The following is a 15,956-nucleotide window of genomic DNA, read 5'->3' on the forward strand; positions in this document are numbered from 1 at the left end:
CAGATTGCGAAGGCTGGACATGCAGAAGGCACCTAATTAAAAGCACTGCATTTGGGAATAAAAAATGTCAGTCACAGGTTTTTTGATATACCCAGAGAGATTTATTTGCAAAAACACTGTAGTATGAGCAAGTCAGCTGTCCTGCTGAATACAACATTAAAGACAACGGAACACATGATGCAGCTCTTCTCTGTTTTACATTTTCTTAATCAGTATTTCTAAGATGATTTTATATTTTAATGTACTCTTAAGTCTTCATAAAGAATCCATACCAGATTACTAAATATTTAATGCACTGAAACAAATACATTTTAAATTAATCAGTCAGAGTGTTTTAGTGCGTTCATAACAAAGTTCATTGATTTTAGAAAAAGGGAACACTAATTTATTTTGTGTGATCTCTATAACAATAGACTCATTTATTAAATTTCACCATATGTTATGTTTCCAAAGATTTTAAACATGACAAAGAATTTTATATCTTATTAATGACTGATTTTAGTGGAGGGTTCTCTTAAAACTAGTTCATTAAACAGTCTGAAGTAGAGAAAGGGAAACTCATTTGTCCAGATAGCTGGAAGAAAAAGGACATTGTCCCTTTAAGGCAGTGTTTCCCAATTTTATCTGGCCAAGGAGCCCTTTTAAACTCGGAAGAATTTTGAGGAACCCCTACAGCCAGGGTGGAAATTTGTCAAGAAAAAAAAAACACAAAACACCCCACCACCCAGGAGTGCACGCTGGCTCCTTTCTGTCTCTTTAAGGGGAAGGAGTGATCGAGCTCTGCGAGAACCATTTGGAAAACACTGCTTTAAGGGCTCTCTTCAACAGGGGGGTGAATGTAGAGCAGGGATGGATAGAAACAACAGGAAGACATTGGAAGCAAGTTTTTAAAGTATAGTAACTAAAATGTGTATTTTAGATAAGGATGGAATTTTGAAGAATTTATTTAAAAACTATATGTATGACGATCCAAGCATTGAACGCTAAAGCTGAACACAGATTGTACTTCTAAAATCTATGCAAAGATTTTTTAGAGATGTGATTTTATAATCTTCAGCAACAAGCTAATGAAATATTTAATGTAGATTTTAAACTAAAGTCCTGTAGATATATTACAGTAATTCACAACTATTTTTGTCAGTAAATTGAGAAACAGCATATAACTCTGGGCTGGCACATGCCTGTTAAATGGCTCTTTACCACTTAATGACAGGTTCAATGTTATACAAATAGGTCTGGCAAGCGGGAAGACTTTTCACTTTTAAATTACTAGCTCCACCCCAGAGGAAGACTCACCAGACTGCAACAGCCTGCAGTGGGAGCTTGCACGAAGGACCAGAATAGAGATAGGAAGAGGGGAAAGGTTGAACAGTAATAGCCAGAAAAGTCACTGTCTCATACTTGCTACTCCTACTGGTTTGGATTCTGGCTATTGAAGAATCTGCCCCTCTCTCCATGGACTACCATATAGCCAAAATCAGATGGCCCATATTTACTGATGGTCCCTAGACCTGAGGCTGAACTCAGGATGTTTCCAGCGGTGGGCCCTTCACTCTATCCTTCACTTTGCCTGCTGGATTATCAGAGCCCAAGCCTGAATATGTCATCCTCAGGTCACAAAGACTGTCCCCGCTGCAATTAGATGCTGGGGGCTTCCTCCCCATCTGTTCTGGGAACACAGGGCTCAGGCTAAAGAGCTGTTTGACTGTGGTGTAGATGTTGAGGCTCAGGCTGGAGCCTGGGCTCTAGATCACTGTGAGGTGTGATGGTCCCAGAGCTCAGGCTGCAGTCCAAGCCCATCTCTAGGCTTTTGCCTGAGGCAAAAGGGGAGTTAACGACAGGGCAATTCAAGAGGTCTGTAATTTAAAGGAGGATGCAAATCTTAAATTACTGATATTGGACAACAAGCTGTCCCATGCCCAGAGACTGGCTTTATAGTCAGATAAAAAAATTAATTAGGAATAAGCAGATTTCAGCCAGTACTTCACTGATATTATTCTTGTTTCTTCTTTTTATAAAAGCAACTTTCCACCATCAGTGTTTTCCTCCCATTTATGGTGAACAGCTTCGTCAGTTCTGGGATCTATTTACAAATATTGGCCAGCTTAACTTCTGCTTTCCTGCTCCTTCTACTAATTTTGGGTTTGTTATTTATCCTGTCTTCCAGACTCAGTGCTGTTCCTTTTAGTCCCTTGTCTGCATGTTGGCCTGCTTTCCATGTTGCAGAATATGCTGTTTTATTTCTTCTGGGTTCTGGCAGCTGAAGCTGGTTCTCTTTGCAACCATGTGAACAGATCACTTTACAAGACAATTCAGGCTGTTGGAGGAGGCCTATCTGCATCTGAAATTTTTGTTTCACAAATGCCACTTATGCTGGGCTGCTTAATACAACAGAGATAGGAAACCTTGATGGGGCTGGGATTTTGTTTCAACTAACAGGCATGCTAGAGTTCAGGGTTCATTGGACAATTTTTCAAATATTTAAGATATGTAACAAACTATCAGTGTAGACTTTTTCAGTAAGCCAAGAAACCTGCTCAGGGTCTTATTTGGCTGGAAGCAAACATCCGATGTCTCTTAGACTCTATCAGCCATAAAAAAGTAACTGCAAGTATATATTTTAGGATACTAATCACAGCTGAAAATATCATGATAATGGTAAAAAAAAACTTGTTTGCAAAATCAGCTATGGATGCTGTGGGGTCATGTTCAAGGAAATAAAGGGTTTGTAGCAAGTTACTTAGCTTCAGTACTATAACTTCATTAGTGCTCTGGCCCATTAATCTAAGACAGTGGTTTTGAAACATGACGGGATCCGTAAAAAGTGACTGAAAATAAAATTTCAGATCCCAGAAAAAGCATTCTGTTCTTCTGGTCAAAGTATGTGATTATCCCCACCTTTTATCCTTCTGTGTCAAATGCCATGCCAAGCACATGCAGCATTTATTACTGAATTCTGTTCAGTCAGTTTTCAGTCTAAAACCTCTATGGTGGGGGTCTATGGACTACAGATTGAATTTCCAAGGGATCCTCACCTCCTTTCAAAATTTTTAGGGATCCACCAATGGAAAAAAATGTTGAAAACCACTGATCTAAGACAGCTAATTCCCAGCAACTTTGAGCCAACAAAGGGGAGACAATAAGCAAGGAAAAGATTTTAATTAAATAACACTGTAGTGAACACCATTTCGTTTGACCTGTCTTTCAAGACTTAACATAAAATATCACCTCAATATGGCAAGTACAGTTGTTGACTCAGCTAATGCATTACATTAGGAGGTTTAGAATGTCTTCAGTACATCCTGCTCTCTGCTTCACTGGCTACATCTATTGGAACAAGTGCTTAACCACAACGACACAATGATTAACACAATATGGCCTCATCTACAAATTGCAAAGTCATGGTCTATATCACATTTAGTTGACAGTACAACTCACACCTTGGATCTAACACAGTATTATTCTGTAGTGACAAATGGTCTCCATTTAATACTCCTGCCATTTCAATCTGTTCTGTGCTCTGCATGAGTTAGAGCACGTTATAGTTAGTCTTGTCTCAAGGTGACAAAGGCACTGCATGGACAACCGAGGCAGGGCCCACTATCAAAAGAAAATGCCATGCTCTTTAGCCAAATGCGGATAAAAAAGCCTGTCACCTGAGCATCCAGAAGTAGACCATGTACTAATATGACAGAATTCTGTAATGAAGACAAGACTTCCCCTCCCTCCACCACTTACCTGATGAGCTGCCTCCGCAAGGCCAGTCTCCTGCTGGGTGCAGGGCAAAGGCAGTAGGGCCAGCACCTGGGAACGCACTGGCCAGCATGGGCAGGGAGCACAGCACTAACCAGGCAGGCACAGCGAGAAGTGCAGCCCTGCATGGGCTGAAAACAGTGAGGCTGGTGTGCAAGAGCACATCTCTGTCCAGACTGGAACAGAAGTAAATGGAGTCCCAGCCTGGCTGGAAGCAGCAAGGCCAGTGTGACCCTGCCAGGAGTGGAGGCAGCAGGGCTGGTGGCGAGGAGCGGAGCCAGAGGGGAGCCTTGACCTCCCCTGATCCAGCACACTGCATGGTTTGGGGTCACTCAGGTCCCAAGGATGTCCAACCTGTACTATAATATTTCACAGATCCATTTTACATGCACCCATCACAGGTGAAAGTAAACGGGTGCGTAGTGGCCACAGGGAGGCAGGGTTGGCTTGCATAGCAGCAAGAGGGGAGGGGGGCTGGCATGCATTGCAGCTGGGGGTGGAGGGGAGTTGGTGCGCATTGAGGCCAGGGGGGACAGGGATTGGCGCGCATAGTGGCCAAGGGGAGGGGGATTTACTCTTGTAGTGAGCAGGGAGCGCAGCCCCCTAGTCTCTTTTTGATTAAATCAACTTGTTTTACTTTTTTATTTGAAACAACACAGTGCACTCATTCAAAGGAAGGATGACTCGAACCCAGATAAGATAACAGGCTTCTGTGTATTGTCTCTTTAAAAGAGCATCACATTCAATAACCTCCTTAAATATTCCAGGAGCAAGCTTAACATCCCAGGGCAAATGGCTTAGGGAAAATTCATGACTGGGAGGTTGTAGGCGTCATCCCACAAAGAGTGGAAGCCAGGATATGACTTGCCTATTTGTATGGTGTCCGGGCTCTGAGTCATAGCAACATAGTATTGCTGTTGGCACCCAGAGTTACAGGGCTGGTGGGGACACAGCCCCTTACTGGTCTGGGCTGAATACCAAACATCACAGTGTATTTCTTCTCTTGCGGGAAGCTTTTAATGTTCTATGGCAATCTCAGGCTGGGAACGACTGTTCAGCTCAGTTGGGTAGAGAGTGGAAAGGAAGAACCTCCCCAGTTTTAGTATTGTGTACTGGAATGTAGCTGTAAGTTTTGCAGAACAACTCTGAGCCCTCCAGATCAGTGGGCAATGGGAATTACATTAAAATAATTTATTTTTACACACTTATGACTGACTGCCTTGTAGGAAGCTAGAAGAAGGAAGCCATTCCAAAAAGGCTGGTCTGTTTGGAGGCCAGAATCGGATTTCAGCTATACTGGTGTAAAATCAAGAGCCACGCCACTGATTTCAGGGGAGTTTACTCCATGGTTTACATTGGTGTAAAAAAGACTGCAATGGTATAGAATAGCAGCAGACCACTTTTTTTTGGGGGGGGGGGAAGCAACCAAGTGGTTTGTCCCACTCCCAAACAAGCTTTGCCACCTCTCATGATCCCTTGGGTAATGCGGGAGCACTGCTTGTGTTGCTCCAGTCCACCTTTTGCTCTTTTCTCCAGAGGCAAATAGACAAAGCTGACAGCTGAGTTCCAGTCACAGGGCTGCCACATGCTCTGCTTAGCACACAAGCAAAGTGTTCTTTTGCTAGCTGCTCCCTTCCCTGCTATGTCCATGTACCTCAGACAGAAGGAGAGAGGGTGCTGATGAAAGGGAGGAGAGTTGAAGTGTGGTCAAGAAGCAAGATGAGGATGAGAAGAGGAAAGCAGACCAGACCGTGAAGGGCTGGGCAAGGACAGAACCTGGAAGAATGAAGCTTAAAGACATGGACAGTTGAGGCAGAGTGGGGTTCAGAGAAAGGAGGGAGGAAGATTAGGTGGATCAGATATAGGAAAGGAAAATTAGTAATGGAAATGTATAGCAAGCAAAAAAAGAAGTGTATAAGCAGTAGCGTGTAAAGGAAGAGGCAATGACGTGAGTGGACAAAATACCTTAAACAAGAAGAGCAGCAATGGGAGGGGAAAGTGTTCACACAACAGAAAAGGACAAAAGGCAGGGCAGAAAGCATCAGAGCTGGGGATGAGAGAACAGAGTGACTGGACCAAATTACACTCTTTTGCGCTCTGCAATAAGACTGTCAAAGACAAAGTGGCTGCCTTATTTTTACTGATGAGGGTTTTTAAGGCAGACACCATCTTTATATAAAAATGGCCAACTTACATTTGCCTTACATTTGTCCACTTACCTATTTTTGCTAGAAAAGTGCAGGGAGGTACCCTAATAAAAGGTTTCTCTGTGTTAACAAGCAGCAGTGGAAAGACACTAACCAGGGCATCAAAACATATAGGAGCGCAAACAAAAGTGCAAATTCCTCAGTTCCATTTCTTTCATTTTGTTATGAATATTTTGCAGACATCTGTGCCACAGACCTCTCCATCCCTGCTGATCCCTGCTTAAAATATTTTATTAGGTGAGCCCTGAGATACTGCACTTCTGTGCTTCAGATCTATCTAATCTGATGCTTTGGTTGGTATCTTTCCATTGCTGCTTGTTAACACAGAGAAAAAAAAATCTCTATGAGCAGGTGTCTGAGGTGAGACAGCTCCCTTGTGATCATAAGCAGCAGAGGTTCCTGGAACACCGTGTTCCCTCCACCTGTAATGTTTGCACAGCAGATGTGGCGGAGACAATGCAGAGTAGAGACTGACATGGCAAGACCCCAGAGCAAGCAGGGCAGATGAAGCTGAAGGGAACAGAAGCTGATACAGCTGAGGAAACCTGTCATGTCAAAGGGGCTGCCTGGGTGTGACTACTTGAATGATATATCAGGCTGCTCTTTCTCTTGTCCCCATCCACTATTTCTCTTGTCTCCTTTCCCTTTGCTGTCCCTCTGACTCCTCTCCATGACTCTCCCTGTCCCCTTCCAAGGCTACTAAATCTGCAGCTGCAAAAAGGTCCCCCAATCCTGTGGACCCCACCAGGTGCACATGCTAGTGTGATGTTTGTTACTCCTCTCCAGGGCATTGTGTTGTGAAATATGAGCTGCTTAGTATTGAGGGAGCGCTGGCATGGTAATTACTAGAGGTGCTAGTAGGACTGGTCTCTCCTGCCCCTTTATTATATCCTGGGGCAAAAGGGCAATCTTCAGGGTCTCCCCTCTTCTTGTTTAAAAGGAAACCTTCATGAACAATTTGCATACTGTGTTCAACAAATGCATCAACCAGCTCTGCACACAACCCCCCTAGGATGAGGGTTGGAAAAGGAAATAACTTCCCACCTCACAGCTGACATGACACAGCTCTTCTGGAGGGAGGTGGTAGTGGTGAGAAGGAAAAGCCACACACATCGGCCCATAGATCTTGCGGCATTGGGGACCCAAAGTCCAGTTGTACTGGTCCTTTTACCCTTTAGTTTCCCTGGAAATTTAATACAGTCAGGATCTTGTGACTCAATCTCTGCACTGATGGTTCCAATCAGCAACATGCTTATTTTTCATTATATTTAAAACTAGATATGATCAGCTGAATCCTCATAAAAAATATGGGACTCAGGAGCTGCGAGAACATTGTGTGATTATTGGCAAGCGTAGATTCACCACGATTATAAAGCCCTGCAAATGCCGCTCATGAGATTTATAAACAACCAACACTGCTGCCTTCTCTTCCTTATCCCCCTTATATCTTTATTGGTTTTGCCGAAACTCACGGGGACGCTCATTAACTTGTTTACCTGTGCTTCCCAAAGAATAAAAAGGAGGGAGGAGGAAATGGAAAGTAAAGAATTTATAGATAGAGGCAGGACAATCTTCAGGGGTTTGTCTTTGTGAGAAAATAAATTCAGCCCTGTGTGGATACAAAATTTGTATCTGTTATGCACAAACATGATCCAAGGATAGAAAGCGAGTATCCGTAGATTTGCAGGGCTCTTAAAATAAGATTGTGTTAGAATATAAATAAGGTTGTGTTAGAATATGACCTAGGGAAGTCACATTGACTATTATAAGGTTGAAATCTGCAGTCACTGTAGACAGGAGCAAGTGGTGTTTAATAGGTCAGCTCATCATGGTTTCAGCAGTGTTTGCCTACAACAAGCTGACATGATGTTAAACACAGCTCAAACCCTGTCTACACTGGCTGCTTGCTGTGTTTTAGTTAAAATGATTACCCATGGTTGTGTTCTAGCTCAAGATAACTTGCTAGTGAAGACAAGGAGTAGCATGGGCTTGGAGAGGCAGGTCTGTGAGAGGCTTGCTTGCTCTCTTATGAAGCAGCGCATGAAAGACAAAGCTTTAGAGCCAGTGGGTCAAAATCATTTGAAAGTGGTGGAGTAATTATTATCACCCCTCACAGAGTCATCAACCCTGCAACTGGATCTGGGAAGCAGATTACAATGGGTTTCTGCTTTATAGTGTACATGGGGCCTACATTAGCTGAACCATGATAAAGCCTTACTCAGGTCCAAAGGTTTAGATAAATTTAGAGACAAAAGTTAAAATTCCATTAGGTCCCCTATGCATGTATATTTACACTGCACTGTTACTGAGTCACAGAACAGCTCTGCTATAAGCAGCACCCCTCACATGCTAATATACCAGCACACACACATTTGGGGTGCATTATCTGAAATAATCTTGTGAAGCTCTTCTTTTCTTCCCTCTCACCCCAGATGCTTTCTATAGATGTTCTGGTTGCCCTGATTTTGGTTGTGACTTTTGACTATATTTGGAAAGTTTAAATACATTAAGAGAGCACCTCAGTATTGTCCTCTGCTTATTAGAGACATGCAGCAAACAAAGTCCCAGGTTCTGCTCTTTATCAAATGGCTTCCATACAACACAGGCCTTGGAATCCCTAAAAGTAATCACAGTCTGGCAAGTCTCTGCCTCAGAAAAGTATCACGTGGACAGGCGCTTCAGAGTTTTTTAGTCATGCTGTCCCGTATGTGTTGTAACTAAATGGTGTGACTAAAGAGGACTTTAGCATGCTCCAGAGCTAGCAATCTGGCTCATTTCACACACATAATATTAACATTTAAAAATCACTAACAGAAGCATGTATGGATATATCTACACAGTAGTATTATTCAGAATAACAGATGTTATTCCAAAATAACACAGTCCACATCTACACTATAAGCAGTTATTTCGACATAATGTCGAAATAATGTCGAGCCAAAGGACTTCTTACTCCAACTCCAGTAACCCTCATTTTATAAGCAGTAAGAAGGAAAAGTGCTTATAAAAAGAGGGTTACTGATATTCCATATACAATAGAGAAAAGAGCAGTTAAACATCATGTAATATGTTTTTGTTGAAAAAGCAGACAATAAATTGATGTTTATTATTTTTCTTGTACTCAAAGTTTTATATTAACTAACTTTTTTGGATTAAATAGCTATTTTTATCACATCAATATTATCACGATATAAATTGGCTCCCTCTACTGGCCAATTTGCCACATTTCTACATATATATATAGTTTCTTCCAAAGGGGGGAAGTATTTGTTGCATACCCAGTTTCTGTTCATTTCAGCATGCTAAAAAAATTTCAATTTCTATTTTGAAATAGCTTATTTTGAAATTTGGTGTGTCTACACTGCACCAAATTTCAAAATGATACAGTATTTCGAGACATCCCTTAACTCTCGTGGAACAAGGGTTACAGGGATGCCGAAATAGCATGCCCATTATTTCGAAAAATATTTCAAAATAATGGTCGGCTTGTTAAGATGCAGGGTAGTTATTTCGGGATACTGGAGGTATCCCAAAATGGCCACACAGTATAGACCAGTGGTCCCCAACCTTTTCAGGTTGTCGGGCGCCAAGGGGCGTGGCCGTTCGCCCGCCGGGCGCCAGGGGGCGGGGAAACTTGCACGCCCGAGGGCGGCCCCCCCATGCGCCGCGCGCCCGGGGGCGGCGCTCCCTCCCCCCCGCAAGCGCCGCGCGCCATGTGCCCGGGGCCAGGCCAGCCCCGAGCACCTGGCGGGCACATGAAAATGCCCCCGCGGGCACCGTGTTGGGGACCACGGGTATAGACATACATAGAGGAGAAAAAAGTGGTGTTTGGATGGGGAGCATAGTTCCAACAATGTCAAAAACTCCCTTTCTGTATTTTTGTAACAGATTGTTTTGACTTTTCCCTTCAAAACACTGTTTTTCATTTTGAATTTAAAAAAATATAAATTAAAAAAATACAATTAAAATGTCAAAATAGAAATAGAAAGTTAATGTTGTTGAAAAAATGTTTGGGGTAGAGTGAATCTATTTTTTTCATGGAATTTTCCTTTGTGGTAATTTTGAGGTTTGACATCTTCCACGAAGTGGAACTTTCATTTCCACATAGCTGTACTTCAGATACATGCAGGAGCAGGACTGGCCTCATATAAGCAGTGGGCAAGTTACAAATCTATTAAGTTTTTTTTAAACCAGATATAAAGCTCTGAGTAGAACAGAGGGCACATCTATACTGCAGCTGACAGATGCAATTCCCAGCTTGGAGAGATATACACATGCTAGCACCTAAAAAAAATCAGCGTGATTATCATGTATATAGATTATAAAGTATAATCCTTAGCAACCCGCTGAATATGTACTTGGGCTCTTAGCCTGAGCCACTACAGGCTCGCTGCTGTTTTTAAGCACCAGCTTGAACAGAGCTATCACATGTACATTTATCCTGGATAGGAACTACCCTCCCAGCTATTGTGGAGACATACCCTTGGCAAGGGAAGTGACTGTGGTCAGCGAGGATGTGGACTGAATCATATAGAAATTGTATTGGATTAAACCCAAGGTCCATCTACTAGTGTAAGTGGTGCGGATGAGATGCTTTCGTGAAAGATGCATATAATCCCTTAGCAGGCAAATATGGGATAATCATGTCAATCCTGTCAACCCTTAGACTTAAAAAAAAATAAACTAGAACATACATTGCATCTTTTTAACACTGTTCATTCATCTTTAAGATTTAGGAAAAATACATGTTCGTTAAATACATCAGTCTTGGGTCTCCTGCTCCCTTCAATACACTTTCATTCATAGGGATGGGGATTATGAGCATGCACAGAGAAAATAATAAAGTCATGCTGATGAGGGTGTGTTTCTATAAGGAAAAATAGCATGCCAAAGTAGGTGCTATGGAAACAGTGTTTATAGAAAATAGAGGCATTAAAAATCAGTTCTAAGCAGTTGGGGGCAATTGCTGGGGCATATATTGTTCTGCCAGATGGCGACACACTTGGATGAACACTCCTTTCTGCCAGCTTTTAAGGCTGGTTTATGATTCTTGCTTTCTTGGCTATTTTGTAGAGGTGTCTTTTGAGTGGCTTGTGGTCCACAGAAGGTGGGTGTGATTGGACGGAATGTCTCAGCAGACAAAGAGTTTGCAGCCAACAGGGTGCTCTCCAAAAGGGAGAGAGGCTATGACAAATATTTAAAGTAAGGTAACATATGCAGAAAAGTGAACAGATTCCCTAGCTTGGAGAATGGCCCAGGCCTATGACCAAAGATATGAAAGACTCTCTCCTCCATCTGTTTCCTACGTAGCTGTTCTTATGATAGCATTTCTCCTGTGCATGGAAAGGATGAAGATGAACCAAAGTTTATCACTTGCTCACCAGGAATCAAAAAGTGCTCTGCCACAGTGAGTTTTAATGAATGGGAAAATATATATCTCTTTGTAGAAGTGACTAGTGAACTCCAAAGGGGCACAGGTTGGGTTTTGGTAGCCCCTTGAACATCTGGATGCTTATCCAAAATGCTGGGATCTGTAGAGTCTGTTAAATTGGATAGGATATCTTAAGAATATCAAGTTCCTGTGAGATTCTGGCATTTCCTGATTCTAGTTGAATCAAAATATCAGAGCTAGCTTTTCTTGTGAAATGAAAGCACTCCCGCAATTTGGCAGAACAAAGAAGGAAAGAGGTGCTCAAAACTTCATAATAATTATCCCGGTGGTTAAGACTGTGCCACCTACAATCAGACTCAGGCTCACAGATCCTGCCTCATTTATACCAGTGTTAATGTAGGATAACATTATTGATTTCCATGGGAGTTGAATGTCTTTCTGGATGTGTGTCTCTACATTGTAAATAATAATCCAAGCTTTCTGAACTAGCAAAGTTTCAGTTCATATTTTAGCTAAAGGGTTGACTTGTTTTTAACTAGTTAAACTATTCTTTTTTGTACTCGTAAACAATGAGTTTTTCACTTTTACTAAACAATATAATGTTGGATTTTGGAAAGTGGGTCAGATGGCTGTATGAAACAAACAATATTAGCAGGGCTCCAATTGGAAGGACAAGGAAACTACCAACTTATACACCCTAAACCCAGACAAATTACTGGTTGCTGGCTTGCAAGTCCCTTATAGTGGTGTTTCGGGCAAGTATAATTAGGTGGTTGGTGGTAGCACATCAATTTCAAAGGAACATACATGTGGTTTCCAATTGCTATGCTGACAATTCAGCAAGGAAGTAAAAGGCAGATGACCTCTGTCCTTACCATAAGCCTGAGTGGGAGCTTTAGAAAATTAGAACACCTCATAGTTAGAGCCCTGCGTGCATTCAAAATTTGTATCTGCACCTATATCTACAAAAATGAGCTGCATATATCTGCATCCACATCCACAGATGTGGATACTCATAGATATAAAGCAGATATTCTCAAATTTGCAAGGTTCTAGGTTCAAAATTTGTATCCACATCCACATCTGTATTTGCAGATATAAAGCGAGTATCTGAGGATTTACATGTCTCTACTACATGTTAATTCAGGCTGGAGAAGCTAAATTTGCAGTGTTACTCTAACTCACTGACCATTTTCTCATAACTAATTCATGTTTCTTAGTTTGAGTTTGTTTGTGTGTGTATAATAAGCTGTTATAGTTTTCTGCATTTAGTAACTTTTACCATACTCTCAGTCTAAAGGATGGAAGAAAGAACTGGTTATGACACTATACCAAACAAGTCTTGAGTCTAAACCAACTTGGGGGCAACTTCAGGACACTGTATGGGTAGCAGTGTCATGTCACATCTCTGAATAAGCTCACCACCAGATGCAACATTAGTTATTCTAATGACATAACAGTTCTAATGATTCCAACACAAGTTGTTCACATTTCAGTCAACGAAAGCAGAAGGAAGATGCTGCATATAATTTGCTATTGATATATTTCTTGTGGATGAATTTTTTGTTAAAACTGTTGCCTGCATTAATGATAGTACTCAATACAATGTTAGAAGCAATCACAGAACTCTCTTATAATTTCTCTTCTTACCAAGTTGCTCTGCTAAATGTTTGCCTCTCTCAGTGGAGATTACACGCTCGTCCTCCATGTCACATTTATTCCCGACCAAAATAACCTGGGCATTATCCCACGAGTATGTTTTGATTTGAGTTGACCTTAAAGAGAGAGAGAGAGAGAGAGTCAAAACAAAGAAAACTGCTCCAAAAATCAAATTCACCAGAATCATAGTAAGATAAATGAAAACAAAACTGACATCTGTACTAAAATGATTCTTTGCTATTCTGTCCTTCAAATAAGCATAGGATTGCACAACGCAAAACATAAGAGCAATATTAGTATAGTCTACAGTCCCCCTGAGTCAGGGGACAGACTCCTTTTAGGATTTCTTCTGCCAGAAGCCTTTCTTCCTTTATTACTGAAAAGTAGCTGCTTGCAAGTCCCGTATAGTGGTGTTTTGGGAAAGTATAAATAGGTGGTTAGTAGTAGCATGTCAATTACAAATGGACACAGATGTCATTTTCGCCCTTCCTCCCAGAACAAAAGGGATGAATTTTCACATTTCAACAAAAGATCTTCTAGCGGAACCAGAGTGGTTTTTACAAAAGACTAAAAGTTTATTCATATCTTATCTTCCACCTTTCAAAATTAGGATCTAAGGATGCACCTACACAGCATCCTAAACTTGAAATAAGATACGCAATTTGCGATTCTATTTTAATTTTATTGCAAAATAGCTTATTTTGAAATTTGGCACATCTACACAGCTCCAAATATCAAAATAACACCCTATTTTGAGACATTCCTTAACCCTCGTGGAACAAGAGTTACAGGGATGCCGAAATAGCACACCCGTTACTTAGAAAAATATTTCAAAATAATGGGTGGCTTGTTAAGACATAAGGTAGCTATTATGGGATACCTCTAGTATCCTGAAATAGTCACGCATTATAGATGTACCCTAAATTTAACCACAAAACTTCAAAGGCATTCTGGCTCTCTCCTGGTATTCCTTCCCAGCATATTCTCTTGGGGTGTGTTTAGACTACAGGGTTTTGTTGACAAAAGTGGACTTTTGTCGACAAAACTATACCTGCGTCTACACTGCCACTGAGTTCTGTTGACATACCATCGACAGAACTTGGAAGTTTTGTCAATGGCTGTAAACCTCATTCTACGAGGAATATCGCCTTTTGTCAACAGAGTTCTCTCAACAGAAGGCGTTATTGCATCTACACTGTCCTTTGCGTCCACACTGTCATGTTGACAAAGCGGATTGCTTTATCAACAGATCTGAATGTAGTCTAGACGCTCTTTGTCAATAGAAGTCTTGTCGACAGTATCTGTCGACAAAACTTCCGTTGACAAAAGCCTGCAGTCTAGACGTACCCTAGGAGTCTTTTGTTCTATCAGGGCTATGTTATCCCCAAAACCTTCCCTTTGCTTTTAAAATAATATGTGTCAGCACAATATTGTTTTAGATAATTTTGACACAGTATCACAGTCTTGTTCCTGACTTTAGGCAACATCAAGCCAGTCTTACCAGAGTTCTGTTTCTTTTTTTAAAACATTTTTTTCTTTATGATAAATCCACAGAATTAAGTAGCTGCTGCTGCAGAATTTGGTTCCATTATACAGAGGTCATAAGAGAGGCTTAAATGGCAACATAATGCTGTTGCTCAGTTACTTTTGATACTAGCAAGTGAAAGTTGTACACCCAGTAGTGGCAATTTTCCATCACGTATCGCCATAAGTATACACTAACTTTATCCAGGTAGTATGGTAGAGAGACCATGTGGGAAATCCTCTACTCTGGTTGCACCCAGTGCAAGATCACAGAATGGACTTGTGCAAAAATGTCTGCAGGCCACCTTTGCAACCCTTATGGCCAATCTGCCTATGTCCATACACTGGGCACTAATTAGAGCAGCCTGTTGTAGCTTAAAATGCCAACCCCAAGACCTTAAATGTTCATTCCAGTAGCTGGATATGTCTGGACCATGAAGGGACTCTGCCACTCACTGGTCTCAGAATGACGTCACCTGCACTGAGGCCATAGGCTGAATGGTATAGAATTTTTTACTGCAACTCTGCATCACCAAAGGTTTCTCTACTGCGTAGAAATTAGCCAGAGGGCTATTTAGGCTGGCTCACGGTTACTTTGCTCTACCATTGTAAGCAAAAAGCAGATGAAATGGGACTGAAGGTCTAGACCTATATGTTCATCATTTACATAGTTAATGATGATATGTGATCTGAAGCATTTGTTTATACACTGTTCTTCTAGGCTTTTTCTTATATTAATATGTAGCATATCATAAGGTAACTCAATTAAAGCAGTCTACAGAGGTCAGAATTTTAATACTTTTAATACTATTTATTTTATATTATACTTAAAGATACTATGGCTTTGAAAATAGAATGCCATAAATTAATTGTGTAAAAATGTACTTTTGGAACCACACTGAGTTCTTATAGAATGTGTTGTTAATCAGAAGAGGATTAATAGTTGTCACCAGTCCTACACTGTCAAATCTATTACACAACTGAAAGGGGCTGGGCCTTGGGCAGAAGGGCCTCCTCATCACTGCCCCAAGTGTGCTATATGGGCTCCTGTGGCAATGTAAAGGGTCTGGGGCTCCAAGTGCCAGCGACCAGGAGCCTCCTGGCCCTTTTGAATTGCCAGGCCCCGAGACAGTTGCCCTATTTACACCCCCTGCCCCCATCATGAGGCCTGATTTCAGCTGCAAGTTAAGAGATATTGTCCTTGATAATTATCATGACAATACAGGGTCAGAGAAAGAAAATTTGACCTTAAGTTCTCATTAGTTCTACATGGTTTGCTTCTGTTCAGAGATGACTTTGCAGTGCAGAAATGCAAATGACATTCTGTGGTAGTATTCAGAGCAATTTCTTCCCTCACTCCTTTCCATTACACTGTCACATCAAAAGCAGAATGGATTCAAAAGTATTTAATAAGGTTGCCA

The 15,956-nt window shown here is 41.4% G+C and overlaps 1 protein-coding gene across 2 annotated transcripts in view; it reads right to left on the minus strand.

The window, feature by feature from the left end:
* RAB3C (RAB3C, member RAS oncogene family) overlaps window positions 1-15,956 on the minus strand; it is a 209,187-nt gene that overhangs the window by 12,494 nt on the left and 180,737 nt on the right. For both annotated transcript variants that reach the window (XM_075932411.2, XM_006112663.5), the window contains exon 4: window positions 13,003-13,127. In XM_075932411.2, the coding sequence (XP_075788526.2) occupies window positions 13,003-13,127 (125 nt within the window). The remainder of the gene's footprint in view (window positions 1-13,002; window positions 13,128-15,956) is intronic.

The sequence above is a fragment of the Pelodiscus sinensis genome, chromosome 6, assembly GCF_052426305.1.
Source record: "Pelodiscus sinensis isolate ZL-2025 chromosome 6, ASM5242630v1, whole genome shotgun sequence".
Classification (NCBI taxonomy): domain Eukaryota; kingdom Metazoa; phylum Chordata; order Testudines; family Trionychidae; genus Pelodiscus; species Pelodiscus sinensis.